This window comes from Hemitrygon akajei, chromosome 4 (assembly GCF_048418815.1).
Source record: "Hemitrygon akajei chromosome 4, sHemAka1.3, whole genome shotgun sequence".
In the NCBI taxonomy this organism is placed as follows: domain Eukaryota; kingdom Metazoa; phylum Chordata; class Chondrichthyes; order Myliobatiformes; family Dasyatidae; genus Hemitrygon; species Hemitrygon akajei.
Genome location: NC_133127.1, coordinates 118750821 through 118773563, shown reverse-complemented (window position 1 = coordinate 118773563; position 22743 = coordinate 118750821). Strand labels below are relative to the sequence as shown.

Below are 22743 nucleotides of genomic sequence, written 5' to 3'. Positions count from 1 at the left end.
GGGCAAGAATGGGGAAAAAGAATGGAAATAAAAAAAGCGACCCTGCGGAGCCTGCGGCCGAGAGGAGTGCAGCGAGCGGCTCTCCTACCCGACCGCGTGCTAGTGAGGCGGACACTGGGCCTTGTTCAGGCGAAGCAGCGAATATGATCGAAATTCTTAAAGAGATAAGGGAGTTCCAGAAAGAAATAAAGCAGCAGCTACACTATATTAAGTCAGAGCTCGCCAACGTCAATCAAAAAATAGCTGTGACAGAGACTCGAATTGAGAAGGTGGCAGATCACATTCAAAACGTTGAACGAATACTGAGTAAGATGATAAAAATATTAAATCACCAAGAAGGTAAACTGCTTGACCTGGAGGGAAGATCACAGCCAAAAAATATCAGAATCTACAACGTTCCCGAAGGAGCGGAGGGCTCATCTATGACGGAGTTTGTCAGAAAGTTGCTGCGGGACACGCTGGAGCTTCCCTCAACTATGGAGCTGGAAATCGAGAGAACGCATCGCGCGTTAGTCCCGAAGTCTACCCAAGATAAGCCACGCTCAATAATAATTAAATTCCTTCGGTATAGCACCAAGGTGGAGATTCTATGAAGGGCCTGGGGTAAGAAGAGAATGTTTTTAGATGATAAAGTAATATATTTTGACCAAGATTATCTCCCCCACCCGCCGCAGTCCTGCAGAAACGTAAAGAATACTCTGAAGTAAAGCGAGTACTAAAGCAAAAAAAGATTAGATTTTGATGCACCATCAATAACTCACGCTGAGACTTAGGAAACGAGATATCGGCTTTTATTGACTGGAAGAATAAACAGCACTACATCCTGGGGAAAATGAGGGAGAGCAGCAGCCCACAGTCGCCTTTATACAGGGGTCTGTGGGAGGAGCCACAGGAGCAGTCAGCAGGGTCTGTGGGAGGAGCCACAGGAGCAGTCAGACAGGTATATCTAGTTCACCACAGATTTCAAACTCCGTTCCCTGCTAAACTTCGAGTGTTTTATGACGACGGGACGCGGTTGTACCAGACAGTGGAAGAGGCGACTACAGACATGAAGGCCAGAGGGTTGCCTGTCAGTGTGTCCAAACCGAGGGAAAGTCTGGCAGAGGAATTATCCCGCTCTGCTTGAGAGATAGTGCAAGAATCGAGAAGGCAGGAGACGGGAGGAGGCCAAGAGAAATATATCAGGAAGAGAACAGGAGTTTCCCAAAAACAGTCCTCACCCCCTTCAGAAGAGCCATAAGGTTTGGCTAACTTTAAAAATGTTGAGAAGCTAAACAGAAGCAAAAGTAGACGGTGATATACCTATCTGGAGAAATACTTATTATAATGTGGATTTTATATTACTTAGTTGTTATTCTTTATTCGCTCACTTACCCTTTTTTCCCCACCAAAATGAGAATATATATATATATATATATATATATATGTGTGTGCATATATGTGTATGTACAAACGTTTGTATGTAATATATATGTCTGTGTGTGTGTATATATAGGAGGAGTACACAGGGAAATCTTTTCTGTGTAATGGATTTGTTCACTGACTTTTATGAATACTGCAATGGGGACCCTCAACTGACAAGTAGGAGGGGTTATCCCCCACAGCTAGACATTTCCTCCAGCTCAACACAGGGTCATCTACTAGAGACCTCAGCCTTGGGAATCACACGTTCGTTGCCATTTTTGTTATTATTTGCGTTTCTTGGTTCTTACTTGTTCAGGGAGTAGATCGATAAAGTTTTATTCTAATTTCAATGATACATTGACAAATAAATACAGATGGCGAAGGACAAGGTAAAATTCATTTCTTTTAATGTCAATGGGCTATTAAATCCAATCAAGCGTAAGAGAATTTTATCCAAAATGAAAAAGAACAAGCCCATGTAGTATATTTACAGGAAACTCATTTAAGTGATAATGAGCATAAAAAACTAAAGAGAATGGGCTTCACTAATTTGTTTTTCTCCTCATATATATCAGGACATAGGAGAGGAGTTGCTATTCTTATCTCAAGTAAGCTAAATTTTGAAAAAGTATTCGAAATGGGAGATAAAGGGGGCAGATATATTCTGGTAAGGGGGGAATATAGATGGAAATTCAGTTACTCTACTGAATATATACGCACCCCCGGGAAGTGATATTGGTTTCTTTCAGAAAATTACTGATATTAAATTACTGAAACAGAAGGTCTCCTGATATGTGGGGGAGACTTAAATTTACAATTACAACCAAACTTAGACTCTTCCAATAGAAAAACTTATGAAACAAAATCTTTACATAAGAGAGTTAATACACTTTTTGAGGATGTTGGGTTAATTGATATATGGAGGGACCTTTTCCCTCACATAAGGGATCTAAAGCTGTGTGAGGATTCATTGAGATTGCATCTGCCGTTGACCTATCGTGGCGATAGGCAAGTTGAAATGGGTCCAGGTTCTTGCTGTGGCAGGAGTTCAATGTAGTCATGACCAACCTCTCAAAGCATTTCATCACTGTCATGTGATTGTTAATGGGTGATAGTCATTAAGGCAGCCCACATTATTCTTCTTAGGCACTGGTATAATTGTTGCCTTTTTGAAGCAAGTAGGAACTTCTGCCCGTAGCAGTGAGAGGTTGAAAATGTCCTTGAATACTCCCATTAGTTGGCTGGCACAGGTTTTCAAAGCCATACCAGGTACTCTATCAGGACCTTCTGCCTTGCGAGGGTTCACTCTCTTTAAAGACAGTCTAACATCAGCCTCTGAGACAGAGATCACAGGGTCATCAGGTGTAGCAGGGATCTTCACAGCTGTAGTTGTGTTCCAGATCAATGAGATATCGTCACAACATAAGCTAACACTTCCTATTGTGAGTGACAACAAGGGAAAGTGCATCTCTCAGATGAAACATTAAATTCCGCAAACCACCGTGAAATCAAGCGAGACATCATCCCATTGGCCCATTAATAAATTACTTCTCAAAAAAATCTAGAACAACCTTATTACTATTGCCTTGTTTTTTATCGGACCTTCGATGCCCAAATGGTTTTTCCATATTTCCCAGATGATTACATCAGACAGTGCACTTCAAATGCAGTGCAGCTGCAAGTCAGTTTTTTCTTTAGGTAAGGAAGAAAGAAAGATTAGGACAGCAAAACATAGAGTGAACTGTGACGTTTGCATCAACAACCAACACAGTGCAAGTGTCGCCATACTTGGAACGCCAACGTAGCATGCCCACAATTTACTAACCCGGATGTCTTTGGACTGTGCAGGGAAACCTGGAGTGAACTCACACAGTCACAGGGAGAATGGACAAACTCCCTACAGACAGCAGCAGGAATTGAACATTGATTGCTGGGCTGGAAAGTGTCACACTAACTACTACCCCACCATGCTGCCTGGTAGGTTGAACAGAGCCAGCTGCCGCACCACTTCATCTGACCAATCACCAAATCCCTGTTTCTCTCTCCCTCATGTTCATCTAATTTATAGTTAAATTAAATTGTGCTTAATTACCCCAGATTGAGGATATAGAAACAAGGGTGAGGTCATAAAAGGGGAACTTTGATCCCTACCACCAGGAAGTGCTTCACACAGGGAATGGATTATAGTGAAGAGGCCAGGGAAATTTCAGTCAGATGCTGCAATTGTAAAAGGAGTGTATTTTTCCAAAAATGAATTTGCCACTCTCTCTTTTCTAATTTCCTGTCAGTATTTAGGAATTTAGAATGCTTAAATATGCCATGGGATGTTACCTACTATTCCATTCAATCCTGGTTAATCCTGCTGCAATTATAAAGGGCAACTTTAGCATCAGGTACTCTGTTCACCTCTCTCTAATAAAAAGGGATAGTCCAGTCACTTTAACAATGACTGGACTGGTTCCAGAGAAAGTGGGATTGCCAAATGAGGAGAGATTGGGTTAACTAGGTATATATTAACCACAGTACTGAAAACTGAGAGATTTTGTTGTAACTTCAAGTTTCTAACAAAATGTGAAAACCATAAATAAAATAGATGATGTTGTTGCTGGAATTATGAAATAGATTCAGAAAACTGGTTGTAATTTAATCAGGATTGTTGTAACTTAAGGTATTTTTATGCATTACACTGTACTGCTGCCGCAAAACATATTTCACAACACATCAGTGATAACAAACCTGATTCTGATTCAATCTTACACCAGTGTTACTATGTTTGTTTTGTTACGTGTATTTGTACATATGTAAGTTATGTATTACTTAGGTTGGTTTTCACTTTAGGTTAACTTATATTTGTCATGTACTGTGCAGCTGCTGCAAAAAGCCAATATTCATGGCATTTATATCCTGTGTACGTCTGCTTTTGTCAATAAACGTAAATTTGAATCTGGCACAATCTATGAAATAAATGCAGTGTAAAAGCAATGTAATTGCAAAATGCAAAGCTGTAATCCTTTCTGTCCTCTCTGTAGCATAACTTGTTTCATTCCAGCTTTTGGCATCAAACATTGACGGCTTCGTATTCCACATATACCCTGCTGAATATATTCAGCGTCGGTCAGTTTGTTTCGCAGGATCCGAAAAGGTGGAAGCAAGGAGGCTATTTGCTCTAGCTGAGGAGTCACTGTCTCAGTTATTGGGTAGGCCACTGGGACTGAGATGAAAAGAAACGCCTTCACTCAATTTATGAGCATTTGAAAGTTTGTACCCTCCAGGTTTAGTCGCTGTCTTCATTCCATACAGAGATCTCTTCTTCTTCAGGTGCCTTGTGTTTTACACGCTTGGGCAATCATGGCTCTCCACATTGAATGATCCCTCACAGCGTCAATGATATCTCACACATTTAGATCTGTTAGGTCTTTCACAGTGCCCATATGTTCTTTGCCTTCCGCTTCCACGTTTCCCAGGCATACGGCCTTGTAATATAAGGCGTTCTATTTCTCCCTTTCTGATGACATGGTCCAGGAAGTTAAGTTTTCTCTCATTTAAAGTTCTCATTAATGACCTTTTTGTATAGGCACGTTGGAGAACTGTCTCATTAGTTACCCTATCTCTATGTGATATTTAAAGCATTCGTCTAAGAAACCACATTTCTGTTGCTTCTAAGTTTCTTTGGAGTGCTGGTGTTATAGTCCATGTTTTGGAAGCATACAGCAAGTTTGACCAGATGTAATGTTTTAGTAGCCTAAGCCTTGTTATCATAGAAATGTGTTTGTTGGTAAAAATGGATTCCAAGCTTTGGTGGAGGATTGTCTTTGTACAACAACAGCAAAGGTTGGGCGATGTCTAGTGTATGATTCCCAATTGGGAACACCAGTAGAGGTCAAATGCTCTCGTTAGATGAGCACTGCGGCAACAGAAGGCAACGGCAAACCACTGTTGAGATTTCTGCCTAGTCAATCATGGAAAGAAACAAAAGAAGGAAACCAGACAACAGCGTGAAAGGGGTTGATTCTAATCAACAGAACAACACCTCACTCAGTAGGGGTAGTCATGGGCTGCAGGTGACACCAGACCGTCATCCAGAGACTATAAGCAATAGGGAAAGGCTAAGGGTAGCAACATGGAACATCCGTACACTTTACCAGAAAGTTGGACAACACGTTAAATGAAAAGGTTGATAGTTGATATCTTAGGCCTGTCAGAAATTAGATGGACCGACAGTGACAAATTCACTAAGAATTGTTCTCTGACAATGTATTCTGGAGGTCAACAGCATATGTATGGAGTTGGAATTATTTTAAACAAACAAGTATCAAAATGTCTTATGAGATATTGGCTGATATCCAACCAGCTGCTTTTAGTTAAATTAAGGGGAAACCCTTTTACCATTAGCATAATCCAAGCCTATACGCCAACAAATGATGCGGATATCAACTAGTTTTCTGACAATCTCTACAGTGCTTATGAGCAATGTAAATCTCAGGATATAGAACTTGTCATGGGAGATTTTAACTCCAAAATTGGACAGGAAAGGTTGATGACATCATAGGACCTTTTGGATTAGGGGAGAAAAATGAAAATGGAAATGTCTAGCTTTCTTAAAATGATGGGGTTTGCGGTATATCGGTATAGCACAGGGAAATAGACGGTGCAAACAGTACTACGCAGGATCATCCTGCTACCCTTCTTTCGTTTGGCTACGCGTTGGCGTCACTCGCCAATCTCCGGAAGATATCGGTAATCTCCGGAGGCAATCGGCAATCTCCGGAACCTGCAGTGGGAGGGAGCGCGGTGCATTGTGGCGCAGGAGCCGGTGATTCTCCATATTTACAGGGGCCGCCATTTTGTGTGTGTTTCTGCAGCGTCTCCGGGTCTTCGGGGGAGAATAATTGTGAATCTGCTAGAGGAGTTCCAGGAGAGGGTGGGTAGTCGCCTGTCGGTAGACGAGGAGAAGCCGTCCAGTACACGGTTGCTTCCCTTCTCCATTAGCGTAGCCCGGGAGTGAGCGCAGGCCGCGGCGGCGGCCATGGGGAGGTCTCGAAGCCGCAGCTCGTCGCGCTCCAAACACGCCAAGAGCAGCAAGCACGGCAAGCGGCGGACGCGCTCGCACTCGCGGGACAAGGAGAGGCCGCGAAAGCGCTCCAAGTCCCGGGAGAAGAAGAGCCGGCGGCACGCGACCAACCGCGAGTCGCGCTCCCGCTCCCGCTGCCGTAACACTCCCGAGCGCATTGACATCTTCGGCCGCAACCTGAGCAAGCGCAGCAGCCTGGACGAGAAACAGAAGCGCGAGGAGGAGGAGAAGAAGGCCGAGCTGGAGAGACAGCGTAAGATGTGAGTGCACGGGGCGGGAAGGCGCCGAGACACGGGCTCCGTTCAATCCGCCCCCCTCAACTCCCACGGCCTATCACCTAGGCCTCGGCATTGAGTACTGAATGATGTGGGGCTTGGAAGGGAGGGACTTGTGAGGATTCCATTCGGGGGTGTGAGTGGTGGTGGTTCACAGCGGTGCTGAAGTGGCCCTTGTAAAATGGTAGTTTGGGGGCTGTTCCTCTTAATGAACGAAAATCAGATTAGAGGCTTCACCAGGTTTTGGCTGAAGGTCATATTTGTGGGTAAATATGACCACGAAAAACAATTGACGGTACTGTGTATTGCTGCTTATTTTCTAATTTTTATGCGTGCCGAAATCCACAAATTCATAGTCCAACTGCCGTTTTATTGAAATCCTTTCTAATATCTTAGGCAGGTCTTTTTCGAATTGCAGTCTGCTTCTCTGCTGTCCAGTCTATGTGATCATTACGAGAATGTCTTCTTGGGTATTGCGAATAGTTAATGCAAAAATGAGTAATAGTATTGGTATTTGATAAAGAAATGATGACTTGATTGTCACCCTAGTCACGTGTCAGAATAATTGACTCTGACCCATGATAAGAAGAAAATAACCTTTTAACTTGAAGTGTGAATGTAGAAGTTTTCTTTGAATGACATTAGTATGTTCAGAACAGAGATATAGTTTAAGAGAATCAAATATGAGCAATAATATAATCTGAAATTGAGGAAGCAGATCATCCCTAATAATAAATTGGCAGGCTATTTACTGTGGACCAAATAGATTACTTTGCAGAAGTTTGTGGAGCTGCTGTCAATCTGGCTCCTGTTTAAACTATAAAGTGTAGCAGAATCAGGCCATTTGGCCCATTGTGTCTGCTCCACCAGTCAATCATGGCTGATTTATTTTGCCTCTTATTGCCATTCTCTGGCCTTTTCCCACAACCTTTGACACCCTTACTAATCGAGAGCTTATCAACCTCTGCTTTAAGTATATTCAGTAACTTGGTCTCGACACTATCTGTAGCAAAGAATTCCACAGATCCACCACCCTCTAGTTAAATAAATTCTTCCTCATTTCTGTTGTAAAGTGAAGTCCTTCTATTCTGAAAAAGGGCATTTAAGTATCAGCACAAGTTACTCTGCAATCTCCTGTATTATAATAAAATCAGCTTCAGTTTTATTTCAGCCATCTGTTATATTTGAATTATCTCATTTCCTAATGCTGAATAAATCTGCACTTCACTCTGTCATTGGTAACCTTTCTGTAGTAAGCAACCTGAAATTGCATTATATTCCTACTTTTGTACCAAAAGTTTTTATGTATTCAATGGATTTTGTCATAAAATGTAGGGTACTTTTTGATCCATCAGTCTCCTTTATTAATGTACAGATGTTACAGAATATAACAAAAGCTCCCACCTTCCCAGTGAATTCTACTGTGTTTCCTTTATCTTTCAAAATCGTTCAAGAAAATAAAAATCCAACAAGATGGAAATCTGTGTAAAGAAAAAAAAACTATCTGGGATGAAATAATTTTCAGATCTCAGGGAACCCCTGCATAAAAAATATTATATCTACAGCTCCCAGTTCGTTGGCATGATAGTAAGTTGTTGATATAATAATTGTCAATGCTCTTTTGAGTAGAGAATGAATTTTTAGCCAGTCTTTCTTGAAAAAAAACAGGTAGTTAAGAGCTTACCTTTCTTGAAATTAATCTCCTTTGCTTTCATAAATTTTAAAAACTCATGGCAAATATTATAAATTTCTGTTAAATAACAGGCTGAAGCCGAAAAGGGGTTTGTTTTTTCTAAAGATGGGCTAGATGGATTTAAATAAAGTTTGTAAATTGATTTTAATTACAGGTATTGCTATTTACAACATGAAAATTTATTGACAGTGCTGAATAATAAAGTTACTAAAAACCATAAAGCGAAAGCAATATGATTAAAAATATAGCCTAAGGTACAATTTTATGCAAGAATTTGAAAAAAAGACATGGCCAGGCTCAAATATAGACCTAAAATGTGAAACCTTTGCAAATACTGCACAAATACTCAATTCTGGGTCAAACTTAAGATAAGAGCACACGGATTTCACCTTCAACTGAAATGAGACTATTTCTATTCTTGCTCTTGATGCTTGTTAAACAGCAGAAAGCTTGCTCACGCATGTAGGAAGTTGAAAACTGCAGCAAAATGTTCATTGATTTCCTATGAAAGGCAGGATGGTCTTTCACAGAAATCCAGAACTTGTCCAGGGGCAGGTCAATAAATCTCGAGTGCATGATCAGGCTGCAGCTCAGGAAGCTTTTCCTCTTCTCTCAAAGACAAGTTCTCAGGCTGAGCAGAAAATTCAAAGAAAGAGTCCCTCACCCAGTCATACATTTGTGTTGAAAGGGAGGAAAATACTTTTCAATTATGTTCTGCAATTCTTGCAGGTGGTTTTCAATAAGAATCGAGACTGATATTCTTCCTCACTCTCAAGCCCAAACAGCAGTGGAAGCACTTCAAGATTTCCTTTTGCAACATGATTTTTCCAAAGATTCGGTTTCCTTTTAATCCAAGAATCTTGTCACTTGAAGTCAAAACATTTTCTTCAGGGCCTTGTTCAACTGATTCATTTGATGAAAAATGTCTGCTAAGTAGGCTAGATTCTGCAGCCATTCTTCATCTTCAAAGCACTCAGCAGAATCTGGCCTATTTTCTTGAAAGTACTCCTGCAATTCACCTTTCAGCTCAAACACCCTGTTGAGAGCTCTTCTGCTAAGCCACCAGATTTCTATATGTAGTAGGAGATTGGTGTACTCTTTGTCCAGGTTTTCACGGTTTTTTAAACTTTCTCGAGTGAACTGGTCTTTGTTTAATAAAGTTAACCATCTTTGTAGCATCATCCAGCCTTTTTCAATTTCATCTCTCAAGAATTTTTGACAATAACACCTCTCTGAAGAAAGCAGTATGTTATGACAACGTTAGGATTTTCTTTAACAAGAAAAACAAGATCTCCCATGGAGCCAACCATTGATAGTGCACCATCAGTACAGATGCCAACACAGACCTTTTGTTTACAGATATGAAGGCAAAACATTAAATATATCTTGGCATTTGCTTGCTTCAGGCAACTTTGCAACAGAAAATTTTTTCTTGAATTTCACCATCAGTTGCTAATCTTACAAATGCTGCAACATGACTTTGATTGGTGAAATCAGTTGACTCTTAGAAAAGCTGTTGTTTATCAGTTTATTACAATATCTCTTCAGCATCATATGACACGTTATCAGTGCATTGACTATCATACTGTTTGAGAGTGAGACCTTTTCATTTTCTCTAATTGCATCTTGTCCTAGCCACTATAACTTTATATGCTGGCGTTATTAGGTTCTCACCAACTGTGTGACTTTTCCTCTTCTGGGTAATAAGTTCTACTAAATAACTTGCTTCCTGAACCTTTTTGCTGACTGTGATTTTAACAAAAGTTTTACTCTCTTTGGAGATTCCATAACCATTTAAAATAATCAGCATTTTTGCATGCCATATTGCTGTGATTTATAGTTAACTGTCTTTTCCATTTTGCTGGAGCTATTGCTGCATTTATAATTTGTTTGCCACAGACAAGGCACAATGGAATAGGACAACTTGGATCACCAGTCCCTGTAAAACCCATTGCCAAATATCACCACATTGGACTATCAGACATGTTTGTAAAATACAGCTGTATAAAAAAGAACAGCATAATAAATAACTAAACAAGAAAAACAAAAAATATGAAAACTTCACAATACAATTTACCGTAGATGCCGGATTATAAGCTGCTACTTTTTTCCCACATTTTGAACAGCTTTGAACACTGCGGCCTTTACTACGGTGCGGCTAATGCATGTTTTTTTTTCATGCCGCCAAAAACATTTTGCCTCGTAACAGTAGACCAATAAAATTGATGAGTAGTTCACAGAGGTCCAATGAAATTGTACGATAAATCAAGCGCACTTTCACAAATAAATTATTGTAAATCAGTCATTTGTACTCATCCTCATCAACATGGAAAACACTCGAAGAAAAGCATTGTGCTGCCTTTATGGCAGTTATTTACCGTAGATTTCGCACTACAGAGCGCACCTGATTAAAAGCCGCTGGCTCTAATTTTAGAAAGAAAATCAATTTTGTACTTGTACAAGCCGCACCGGATTTTAGGCCGCAGGTGTCCCACGTTGTAATATGAGATATTTACACAGAAAGATATTACACGTGAGGATTTTTTAACTTTTAATTAAATCCATATGGTAACATAAACAAATACATATTGCAAATGCTTTTTTTCGAACCGTGCCTGTAACACGGCTACTTTTAAATATACATACGTATCGGTAACACACAAATTACGTTGCGTATACTTTTTTACTGAACAGTGCACGAACAACATTCCAATATCTCCTAACGACTGGTAAAAAAATATATACTGCAGCCTACCAGGAAAAGTTATTGATCGCCTTTAACTTAAAAGCAGCGTTTTCGCGTGGGTCTAATGCCGCTCACCCCCACCTTCCCGTTTATCGCAAACCGGTATTTCCCACAAGACGCGACGAAACCGGATGTGACGTCATAGTATCCCGGGATGTAGTACTTCTAACTTTAACTAGAAAATACTAACAAATGAATTACTAAGCGAAAATATTATAAACTAAATAACTGCCATAAAGGCAGCACAATGCTTTTCTTCAAGTGTTTTCCATGTTGATGAGGGTGAGTACAAATGACTGATTTACAATAATTTAATTGTGAAAGTGCGTTTGATTTATCGTACAATTTCATTGGACCTCTGTGAACTACTCATCAATTTTATTGGTCTACTGTTACGAGGCAAAATGTTTTTGGCGGCATGAAAAAACATCATGCATTAGCCGCACCGTAGTAAAGGCCGCAGTGTTCAAAGCTGTTCAAAATGTGGGGAAAAAGTAGCGGCTTATAATCCGACATCTACGGTAGTTTATAATATTTTCGCTTAGTAATTTATTTGTTAGTATTTTCTAGTTAAAGTTAGAAGTGTTTTAAATATATTTGTTTTCTGTACTACATCCCGGGATACTATGACGTCACATCCGGTTTCGCCGCGTCTTGTGGGAAATACCGGTTTGCGATAAACGGGAAGGTGGGGGCGAGTGGCATTAGACCCGCGCGAAAACGCTGCTTTTAAGTTAAAGGCGATCAATAACTTTTCCTGGTAGGCTGCAATATATATTTTTTTACCAGTCGTTAGGAGATATTGGAATGTTGTTCGTGCACTGTTCAGTAAAAAAGTATACACAACGTAATTTGTGTGTTACCGATACGTATGTATATTTAAAAGTAGCCGTGTTACAGGCACGGTTCGAAAAAAAGCATTTGCAATATGTATTTGTTTATGTTACCATATGGATTTAATTAAAAGTTAAAAAATCCTCACGTGTAATATCTTTCTGTGTAAATATCTCATATTACAACGTGGGACACCTGCGGCCTAAAATCCGGTGCGGCTTGTACAAGTACAAAATTGATTTTCTTTCTAAAATTAGAGCCTGCGGCTTTTAATCAGGTGCGCTCTGTAGTGCGAAATCTACGGTACCTCTAACCTACGCAATCCACCTTTTGCAACGTTTACAACAGCAAAGCGACAGGCCAGCAGCTGAGTCGCAGCATGTAAACATTCCTTCTTTAGAATGAAAATACAGCACTCACCAAATTACCTCGTCTCATGTTAAAAACTGAGAATGGACTTAAATAAACATGGTCCTACTGTGCACTGCCATACTGGGCTGAGAGTTCTCTAGTGAGATTGTTAACAGGGCTGCTTGGCCACTGCCCACCACTGCGAACACTAGCATCATGTGTTGCGCCAAGTTTAAAAAATGATTTTTAAATCACGATCTCTTGTGGAACCCCTAGTGACCTCTTGGTTCCCTGGAACTCCAGTTGAGAAACCCTGCCCTAGATAGTAGGAGAGGTAAGTGGGTGAAACAAAGGGAATTTTTCTGACAGGTGATGCCAGATAAAGGGTAGTTAAACACCTTTATCTGCAAAATCTGTTGCCAAAGCACCAAACACCAACTCTAATGCACCCTTATATCTGTATCATGATCTGCATCAAACAGACCAATACCTCTAATGCAGTCACCACACCTTATTTCCTCAGATTTTCCCTTCATTGCTTCCAGTTTTTCCTCCCAGCCTCTCTCAAATCAGGATTCACTGTATAGATCAATTGTTCTAGCCTGTTCTTATCATATTGAAGTTAGATCTTACTACATTTGTTCTCCCTTGATCTGTTCTCTTCCCACTTGCATCTATAATACTTCAGGTGTCATCTGCTGCTTTGGTTAGCGACTCTCTGATGTGCAGTCCCTCTGCATCTCCATCTGATGGCCATGTGCTTCGTCCTCTAGCAGACTTAACTGCTTTAAATGTATTAATTTGCCTGGCTGAACTCATCTTCACATTGAACAACTTTGCCAATATCACTTATGGTCTCCAGATCAAAGGTGTAGATACAGGCAGTTGAATGGGCTCAAGCCATATCATTTGGTGAACTTAATGGAATAGTCTTTGTTTCTTCCTCAGACCACTCTCAACTTTTTCTCCATTACATTGGTGCTGTTTCCTACTCGTGCAGTACTCTAATTTCATCACTTTTGCATCCCAATTTCCACCTTTTTCTCACCATCACAGTCAGATATCTAACTCTTTCTGGGGTTCACCATCTTGGTTTAGGCCAGCTACCTATGTCCACTGCTTCCTTCTTTCTTAATCATATCTCTCCTCCACCTTCCGTAAATGATACTTGACTCTGTGTTCAATGAATGATCCTTTGCTATTTCAGCTAGCTCCCAATGGGAGTTCACTGTCAGATACGTTCCCCGTCCCTTTCAGCATTTTGAAGGGGGTTGTTTCCTTTGTGACACACTGGTCTATGTGTATCTAATGTTTTCCGTGTCATTGCACTTCCTCTATTCTCCCTCCTTTTACCTCTTCATTTCCCAAATCAATACAGTTGGTTGTTAAGAGATGAAGTGTGTGTGCTGAAGGACCACTCTGCATTTTCATTTATTTTTTCAAAACCTAGGCATTGTTGGTAAGTCCAGCATGTATAGTCCATTTCTCAAAGTCCTTAAGGTCACCTTGTACCACCTTTTCGAACTGCTGCAGTGCTTCTAAAGAAGGTATTCTCAGACTGCTCTTGGGTAGGTGTTTGCAAGATAGAGATCTTGTGAAGGACCAGCAAATGAAATTGAAAACAACTTTGATAAGGACCACTGATGTAAGGGTTTTTGGATTTTCCTGTGTAGGATTTCCTCTGATGCCCAAATTCTGTAAACATACTTAGGCCCTTGGTTGGTGTCGACTATGGATGTTGCATTCTAGCTGTTTGCGTCAAAGTCGATGCACAAGCCAGGGCAGTACAATATGGAGAGCAAGTTGCTGCCCATGCAGCAGGCTTCCCCTCTCCATGGAGCTGATGAATCCAAAGGAACGGCAGAGACTGATACAGTTTGGCACCAACGTCATCACAGGAGATGCCAGTTAGCTTTGAATTTAATGTAGGATAAACTAAAACAAAATACATCTAAAATTTTAAGAGAAAAGCCTTTGCCCAAAGTCGTACTGTTGTGAAACTTGCTATCACGTGAAAATATTAAGGAGGTAATAATACCTTTAAGGGCAGCTGGATAATTTATGGGAAGGAACGATTTTTTTGTTTTTTTTGTAGTGAGAACTGTACTTTTGATACCCTTGTGTTGGTGCAGAAAATGACATATAAAGAATTCGTGTAGTGTGCTGATAGAAATGGGTGAAGTAACAAGAAAGTGGCAATTCCGGCGACACTGATACCAAACTGTATCGGTCTCTGCCGTTCCTTTGGGTTCATCAGATGTTTGGAGAGGGGGAGCTTGCTCTCCATATCATACTGCCCAGGCTTGCGTATGTAGACAGCTAGGGTGCAATAACCAAGGTCAACTCTGATTGATGGAGGCCTCAAACAGAACAAGAAAGGTCAATCATGCAGGGAAGAGCAATTCGAAGCAGATCAGCTAAATTGCCTTTTTTTAATCCCCAAAAATTGAGGATCATGATTTTGAAGGAGTAGCTTGAAATATTTTGAGAGCTACAATTGGTTATCATATGCAGAATTTTAGGAGGGCATAACATTGTGGCTATATAGTTAGATCATGGGGAAGAGGTTCACATTGATGAGTTTTTTCCCTCACAAGGTACATGAGATTAATGCCTTTACATTATTATACTTGGTTCTGAATTTCTTACCAAACCCTAAGTCATAGAACTTTGAAAATGGCCCTTGAGTCCAGCTCAATTGTGCAACCAAGTTTTCTGATGGAGTTAGTCCCATTTGCCTGCATTTGGCCCAAATCCCCTTAAATCTACCTTGTACTTCTCGCTGCCTCAGTAAAGTTGCCAACATAATAAAAAACCCTGCCCACCCTGGACTTTCCTTGTACCTATTACTTTTAATGTCCCTAGTGGTACTTCTAGGGTAACTTGGACAGATAACTGTTGTTCACTTTCTAGATCAGTTACTGTGTACTGGTAATGAAAAAGTAGATAATAAGGCTCCTGGTCAAGTGGACCATTTCAGCCTGGATAGTGTGTTTAATCATGCTTTTGACTTGTAAGTGTTTTTTAGGGAGTTGTGGAATCTGTCACTCATTGCAATACTTGTTTATTTGTTCGACTTGCATTTCTAGTCAATAGTGAGAAATTTAACCATGGTATTGCTTATTGAATGTTAATGCAAAGTTCTTTATTGAATTTGATCACCATCTAGTCTGAGATGATTAGTGTGATCTGCAACATTTCAAAAAGATGTCAATAGACTGCAGAAAAATAGTCATATCAGTCTTTCTGATGACAGAGTTCATGCACTAGTTTTGGTCGTTTTATGTAATGGAGATTTTCTTAGGTTTTATTTTGTGTATTTTGTCCATTTGCCTGCTTCCCTGGGAAAATTATTTCATGATGTTAGAAGAAAGGACTGCTTTTTACTCTTAGGATTGGTTTTAACTAATTGATAGACCAAATATTTTTTAGAGTACACTAGTACATATTTTCACAAGATGCTCAAGTCTGCTTTAAAGTGTCCAGGATCCATTTGGAAAAAGTCGCACATACATGATTCATGAAATTTTTTTAAACGTTGGAGTAGCAGAATATTTTCACAATTTAACCGTATATTTTCAATAAGTTTTTAGTATAGTTTGATATATTAGAACATAGAACACTACAGCAATGGATAAGCCATTCAGCCTACAATGTTGTGCCAATTTTTATTCCAATTTATACTACCGGTAGATGTCCTATGTATCATCCATATCCTCCCAAGTTCCCTTCATATTCATGTGTCTGTCTAAAAGCCTCTTAAATTCTAACAGCTGCCTGTTCCCCTGGTAACCTATTCTAGGCAGCCACCACTCTCTGTTTAAAAAAAAAACACAAAAGAAAATTTGCCCCTCACATCACCATTAAACTTCTGCCTTTTAACCTTAAAAGTATATTATCTGGTTTTTGACATTTCTGCTCTGGGAAAAGATTCTGGCTGACTACTCTGTCTGTCCACAGAATTCTTAAAAAAAACCTCTACTAGGTCTCTCCTAACCCTGTGATGCTCCAGAGAGAACAACACAGGTTTGCTTAACTTTATAACTCATAGCTTGTAATCACGACAGCATCTTGGTAAACCTATTCTGCATGTTGTTCCTATCTTTCCTTCAAGTGTGATCTAACATAGATGTTTCCTTACTCTTATACCAGACATCTCTACCAATGAAGGCAATCTTCTTTACCAACTTATCCACTTACATAGCCACTCCTCAGCACTAGTAATGAGTTTACTGACTATGATTTTTCCTTCGCAACACACACAAAATGCTGGAGGAACTCAGCAAGCCAGGCAGCATCTGTGGGGAAAAAAGTACAGTTGACGTTTTAGGCCGAAAACCTTCGGCAGGAACTTGATAATCCACCCATTGCATTTTCATTCAAATTACAAGCAGCAGGTCCTGCCCAAGGGTCTTGGCCCGAAACATTGACTGTACTCTTTTCCATAAATGCTGTTTGGCCTGCAGAATTCCTCTAGCATTTTGTGTGTTGCTCCAGTTTCCAACATCTGCAGATTTTCTCTTGTTTGTGATGACTTCTCCTTTCATTTGACTCCCCAAAGTGCAGCATTTCACACTTTCTCGGGTTAAACTCTATCTGCCACTTCTTTGCCCATATCTGTAACTGATTTATGTCCTGCTTTTCTTGTATATAGTCCTTCACACAGTCCACATCTCCACCAATCTTGGTGCCATCTGCAAACTTGGTAATCCACCCATCTACATTTTCACTTAAATTATAAGCAGCAGAGGTCCCAGCACTGATCACAGACCTTCAGTTAGAATAACAAACTTCCACCCCTACTCTGTCTTCTATGAGCAAGCCAGTTCCAAATCCAAACTTGCAATTCACTCTGGACCCTGTGAATCTTTATCTTTGAATCAGCCTATGATGAATGACCTTATCAAATGCTTTACTAAGTCCATATAGATAACATTCACTACCTTACCCTCATCAAGGTTCTTTTGGAACTTAGAAAAAAAACTTGATCAAGTTTATTAAGCTTGCTCTGCACAAAGCCATGCTGACTGTCACGAAGCAGGCCATGCCTTTCCAAATACATAAAATGTTATACTTAATATCATCTCCAATAGCTTCCCTACCACTGAAGTGAGGCATACTGGCCTGCATTATCCCTATTTCCTTTCTTAGGGAGTTATCCATGTTTTCAGAAGACTCAGCAGTACCTCCTCTCAATTTCAGAATTTCCCAGTATATTAGCATGCCCTACACTGCTTTCACTACCTTCATCAGTAAATACTGACCACTTCCTCTTGAGTACAAGAACAAATTCCTTTCTTTATCCTTGAACAGGCTTACCCTCTCCTTAGTTATCTAATATAAGTAAAGCATTTATTAGGATTCTCTGTATCTTGCTCACTAAGGACATTTCACGCCCTCTTTTGGCTTTCCTAATCACCTGCTTGATCACTTTGCTGCTGTCTTTATATTCTACAAGAGCCCGGTCTGATTTTAGCTTCCTAGACATTAGTTGTGCTTCCTTTTTCTTCCTGTCTAAATTTAGACCTCTTGGGTCATCCAAGGCTCCCTTACCCTTACCATCTTTGTTGGAACATGCTAATCGTGAACTCTAATCAGCTCCCTTTTGTCAGACATCGACTTGCCTGACAGCAGCAGCTGTCAGTCAGTACCCCTTTAGCTCCTGTCTTGTTATGTTGTAATTTGCCTTCCCCCAATTTAGTACCTTCTCAAGATCTACAGTTATCCTTATTCATGACTATCTTAAAACAGTGAATTGAGGTCACTAGTCCCACAGTGTTCATCCACTTTCAGGTCTGTCACCTGGTCTGGCTCGTTTTTCAAAACCAGGTCCAGTGTGCTTTCTCCTGTAGTTGGACTCTCCACAAACTGTTCTAAGAAACTCTCTTGGGTACGCTGAAGAGATCCTGTCCTATCTAAGCCTCTTGAAATAAGGAAGTTCTATTTAATGCTGGGGGTGTTAAAAATCCCCTACTATGGCAACCCTGTTGTTTCTGCACCTTTCCATTATCTGCATGTTTTTACCTCCATCTCCTCCTCCTCTCAGTGGCTATTAACCAGTATGGGGAGGGTGACTCCCATCAGCTTATATACTCTTATTTCAGAGCTCCATTCAAATTTCCACTGTGGATGAGTCCTCCAGTGTCCTCAATACTGCTGTTGAACTCTTTCTTTATTGGTAGTGCAACTCCCCCATCTCTGAAGTAACCTCTTCATTGTCACATTTAAGAGAATGAAACCCAGCAGCTTGGAGCTGCCTGTCCTGTCCCTCACACTGCCAGATCTCTTTACTGGCAACAATATCATAATTCCAAGTTCTTCCCCCTTATCCCTAGTGTTGAAATAAATACCTTTCAGCTGGGTCCACCATGTTTATTAGCCTGTCCCTTGCTGTCCTTCCTTTCAGTCTTTTTTACTGTTTTTCTTTGCTTCAATCCTAGTGTTGCCCTACTGCTGTGGTCCCATCCCTCTGCCACTCTAGCTTAGACCCTCTTAATCTTCCAGTGAAGAGATTAGCTCCCTCTAATTCAGATGGAAGCCATCTTGTTTGTACAAGTGCCTGCTGAAACTGGCACCTTAGCCACATATTGAATTGCATTCTGTATCTATTTCTTAGATACTAGTATGTGACATGGGTTATTGTTGCTCTTTTTCACGCCTTGCGGCTTTGGGCGGCATCTTATGCAGTTTCTTTAGCATTTTTCTGTTTTTACAAGGCCAAATTGCTAGTCCAACACTCAACCCAGCACGGGTGGAAAGAGTGTAAGGGGCTGGCCAGATTTGAGACCATTCACCTGGAAGTCTAGTGCTGATATCACTAAACCACCCGTATGTGACATGGGTAGTAGTCTTGAAATTACAGCATTAATCTGGTTTTACTGGAAATACTGCTTTCCATGGAACTTTCAACATTTCTTAAATACTATTTTTCAGTGAGTTTGAGGCTCCAGCATTTATTCCTGAAGATTTAACAACAGTGATCTGGATCTTGCCAACATTTCATAGGATTTATGCTTTTGGATCTGCATTGTGTGCATCCTGGAGCAGGGTCTACCTGCTGTGTGATTTCATTAAGAACTGTAGACTTTAGAAAAGGATTACTTACTTAAGCCCATCACCCCTACTAAGGCATAGGCTGTCAATAACAGCTCACCAGAGTCCTCTGTCCTAAGACCATCTTTCAAGTTGTCCTCGGCTGTTGCTCGTCTTCTTAGTGTATCCTTCCTTTCCCAGGGATGACATCTTTGGAGCTTCTGTTGATGTTTCTGTGTTTTTTATGGGCTGGGGTTACCAGCCCCATGCCCAACCCTCCTTTCATGGCTGGGCTTGGGATTGCTCAGGATGGAGTTTAGAAAAGGATAAAAAGGGATGAAGAGAATTTTCTATTTTTATGCTGTTTTTTTTGTGTTTTTTGTGGCATTTTTAATATTCTCAGTTTACTACTAGAAGAAAGCAGTGTCAAACCACTTCTGTAGAATTTGCCAAAAACAATCATAGTCATAGACAGTGATTGCCCATGTCATACGACATGGTGCATACTGATGATGTTAATATACAGTGGCATGCAAAAGTTTGTGCACCCCTGGTCAAAATTTCTGTTACTGTGAATAGTTAAGTGAGTAGAAGATGAACTGATCTCCAAAGTCATAAAGTTAAAAGATGAAACATTCTTTTCAACATTTTAAGCAAGATTGGTGTATTATTTTTGTTTTGTACAATTTTAGAGTGGGAAAAAAAGGAAAGGAGCGCCATGCAAAAGTTTGGGCACCCCAAGAGATTTGAGCTCTCAGATAACTTTTACCAAGGTCTCAGACCTTAATTAGTTTGTTAGGGCTATGGCTTGTTCACAGTCATCGTTAGGAAAGGCCAGGTGATGCAAATTTCAAAGCTTTATAGATATCCTGACTCTTCAAGCCTTGTCCCAACAATCAGCAGCCATGAGCTCCTCTAAGCAGCTGCCTAGCACACTGAAAATTAAAATAAATGATGCCCACAAAGCAGAAGAAGGCTATAAGAAGATAGCAAAGCGTTTTCAGGTAGCCGTTTCCTCAGTTTGTAATGTAATTAAGAAATGACAGTTGAACGGTGGAGATCAAGTTGAGGTCTGGAAGACTAAGAAAACTTTCCGAGAGAGCTGCTCATAGGATTGCTAGAAAGGCAAATCAAAATCCCCATTTGACTGCAAAAGACCTTCAGGAAGATTTAGCGGACTCTGGAGTGGTGGTGCACTGTTCTGCTGTGCAGCGACACCTGCACAAATATGACCTTTGTGGAGGAGTCATCAGAGGAAAACCTTTCCTGCGTCCTTACCACAAAATTCAGCGTCAGAAGTTTGCAAAGGACCATCTAAACTAGCCTGATGCAGTTGGGAAACAAGTCCTGTGGACTGATGAAGTTAAAGTAGAACCTTTTGGCCGCAATGATGTGTTTGGGGAAATATAAGGGTGCAGAATTTCATGAAAAGAGCACCTCTCCAACTGTTAAGCACGGGGGTGGATCGATCATGCTTTGGGCTTGTATTGCAGCCAGTGGCACGGGGAACATTTCTCTGGGAGGGAAGAATGCAATTAAATACCAGCAAATTCTGGAAGCAGACATCACACCATCTGTAAAAAAGCTGAAATAAAAAGAGGATGGCTTCTATAACAGAATAATGATCCTAAACACACCTCAAAATCCACAATGGACTACTTCAAGAGGCGCAAGCTGAAGGATTTGCCATGGCCCTCACAGTCCCCCAACCTAAACATTGAAAATCTGTGGATCGACCTCAAAAGAGCAGTGCATGCAAGACGGCCCAAGAATCTCACAGAACTAAAAGCCTTTTGCAAGGAAGAATGGGCGAAAATCCCCCAAACGAGAATTGAAAGACTCTTAGCTGGTTACAGAAAGCATTTACAAGCTGTGACACTTGCCAAAGGGGGTGTTACTAAGTATTGACCATACAGGGTGCCCAAACATTTGCTTCGGCCCCTTTTCCTTTTTTTGTTATTTTGAAACTGTAAAAGATGGAAATAAAAAAGTAATCTTGCTTAAAATATTAAAGAAATACGTCATCTTTAACTTTATGCCTTTTGGAAATCAGGTCATCTTTTACTAGCTTAGCAGAAACAGAAATTTTGACCGGGGTGCTCAAACTTTTGCATGCCACTGTATGTATAGTGTGTATGTTTGTTAATGTACATGTATGTCTGCACATGCAGTATATATATTCAATTCTGTTTTTACTGTCATTGACAATTAGTGAGCTTTGTTTTCTGTCAAATCCTTCTCGGTTGCTCTTTGCCATTATGTAAATTAGGCCTATGCCGCTTTGGGCCTGATCAATAGACTTCAGGTGCTTTAGGTCCACAATATAGTGTGCAGCTGGGTTGGGTAGGTTTGCAGGAACACTACTTGCTGAAAAAACTTTTCTGATATGGAAAACTGTTGAGTTTTGTTTAAGTTAGTTACAAACTGTTCATTTACAATATCATTGTTTAAAAGTTGCTCAAGTTAGACAGAATCCATGGTGAGGGAAAATTAATGGTTTAGGTCAATGATCTTTCATCATGTGATATATGATTAGTTTCACACATTAACTGTTTCTCTGTATGCTTTAGTGAGCAGTTAGACCATTTAGTTTGCTTCAGATTGCATCATCTATCTCCAGTACTTTACACTGGGTTCACCAACATTAATTTAACACTATTACTTCCATCATCTCCAATAAGATATTACCACTAAACACATCTTTCCCCCACCTCCCCTTCTCTGCTTTCAGTATGGATTGCTCTACATGACTTCCCTGTCCACTTTACTCTCCTCACTGATTTCCCTTCTGGCACTTAGTACTGCAAACATGACGTGCTGCACCTGCCCCTGCCCCTCCTCTCTCACCACCATTCAGGGTCCAAACAGTACTTCCATGTGTTGGCGATACTTCACCTGTGGGTCTGTTGGGGTCATCTATTGTATGGTGCTTCGAATGCAGCCCCTTCTCCAGTGGTGAGACCCATTGCAGATTGGGGACTGCTCTGTCGAGCACCCTTTGCTCTATCCACCACATTCTCCTGGTGGCTACCAATTTCAGTTCAACTTCCTATTTCCATTCTGTCATATCTGTCCATGGCCTCATCTACTGCCATGATAAGGCCAAACTCAGGTTGGAGAAGCAACACCTCATATTCCATGTGGGTAGTCTCCAACCTGACAGCATTAACATAGATATCTCTATTTCTCCTTACTCTTACTATATTTCTCCCTCCCCTCCTTGCTTTTTCCCCTCCTACTTTCTTATTTCAGATTTTGCTCCAAGTTCTGACGTGGGGTCTCAGCTTGAAGCATCGTGTTTATTCCCATCCATCAATGCTGCCTGACGAGCTGAGTT

At 40.5% G+C, this 22743-nt stretch overlaps 1 protein-coding gene across 1 annotated transcript in view; it reads left to right on the top strand.

Annotated features, from left to right (window-relative positions):
* The first annotated feature begins 6192 nt into the window (after positions 1-6192).
* The window catches only part of arglu1b (arginine and glutamate rich 1b), a 71554-nt gene continuing 55003 nt past the window's right edge, over positions 6193-22743 (top strand). Inside the window, exon 1 of the mRNA XM_073043198.1 lies at positions 6193-6735. Within this exon, the coding sequence (XP_072899299.1) occupies positions 6431-6735 (305 nt within the window). The 5' untranslated portion in view covers positions 6193-6430. The remainder of the gene's footprint in view (positions 6736-22743) is intronic.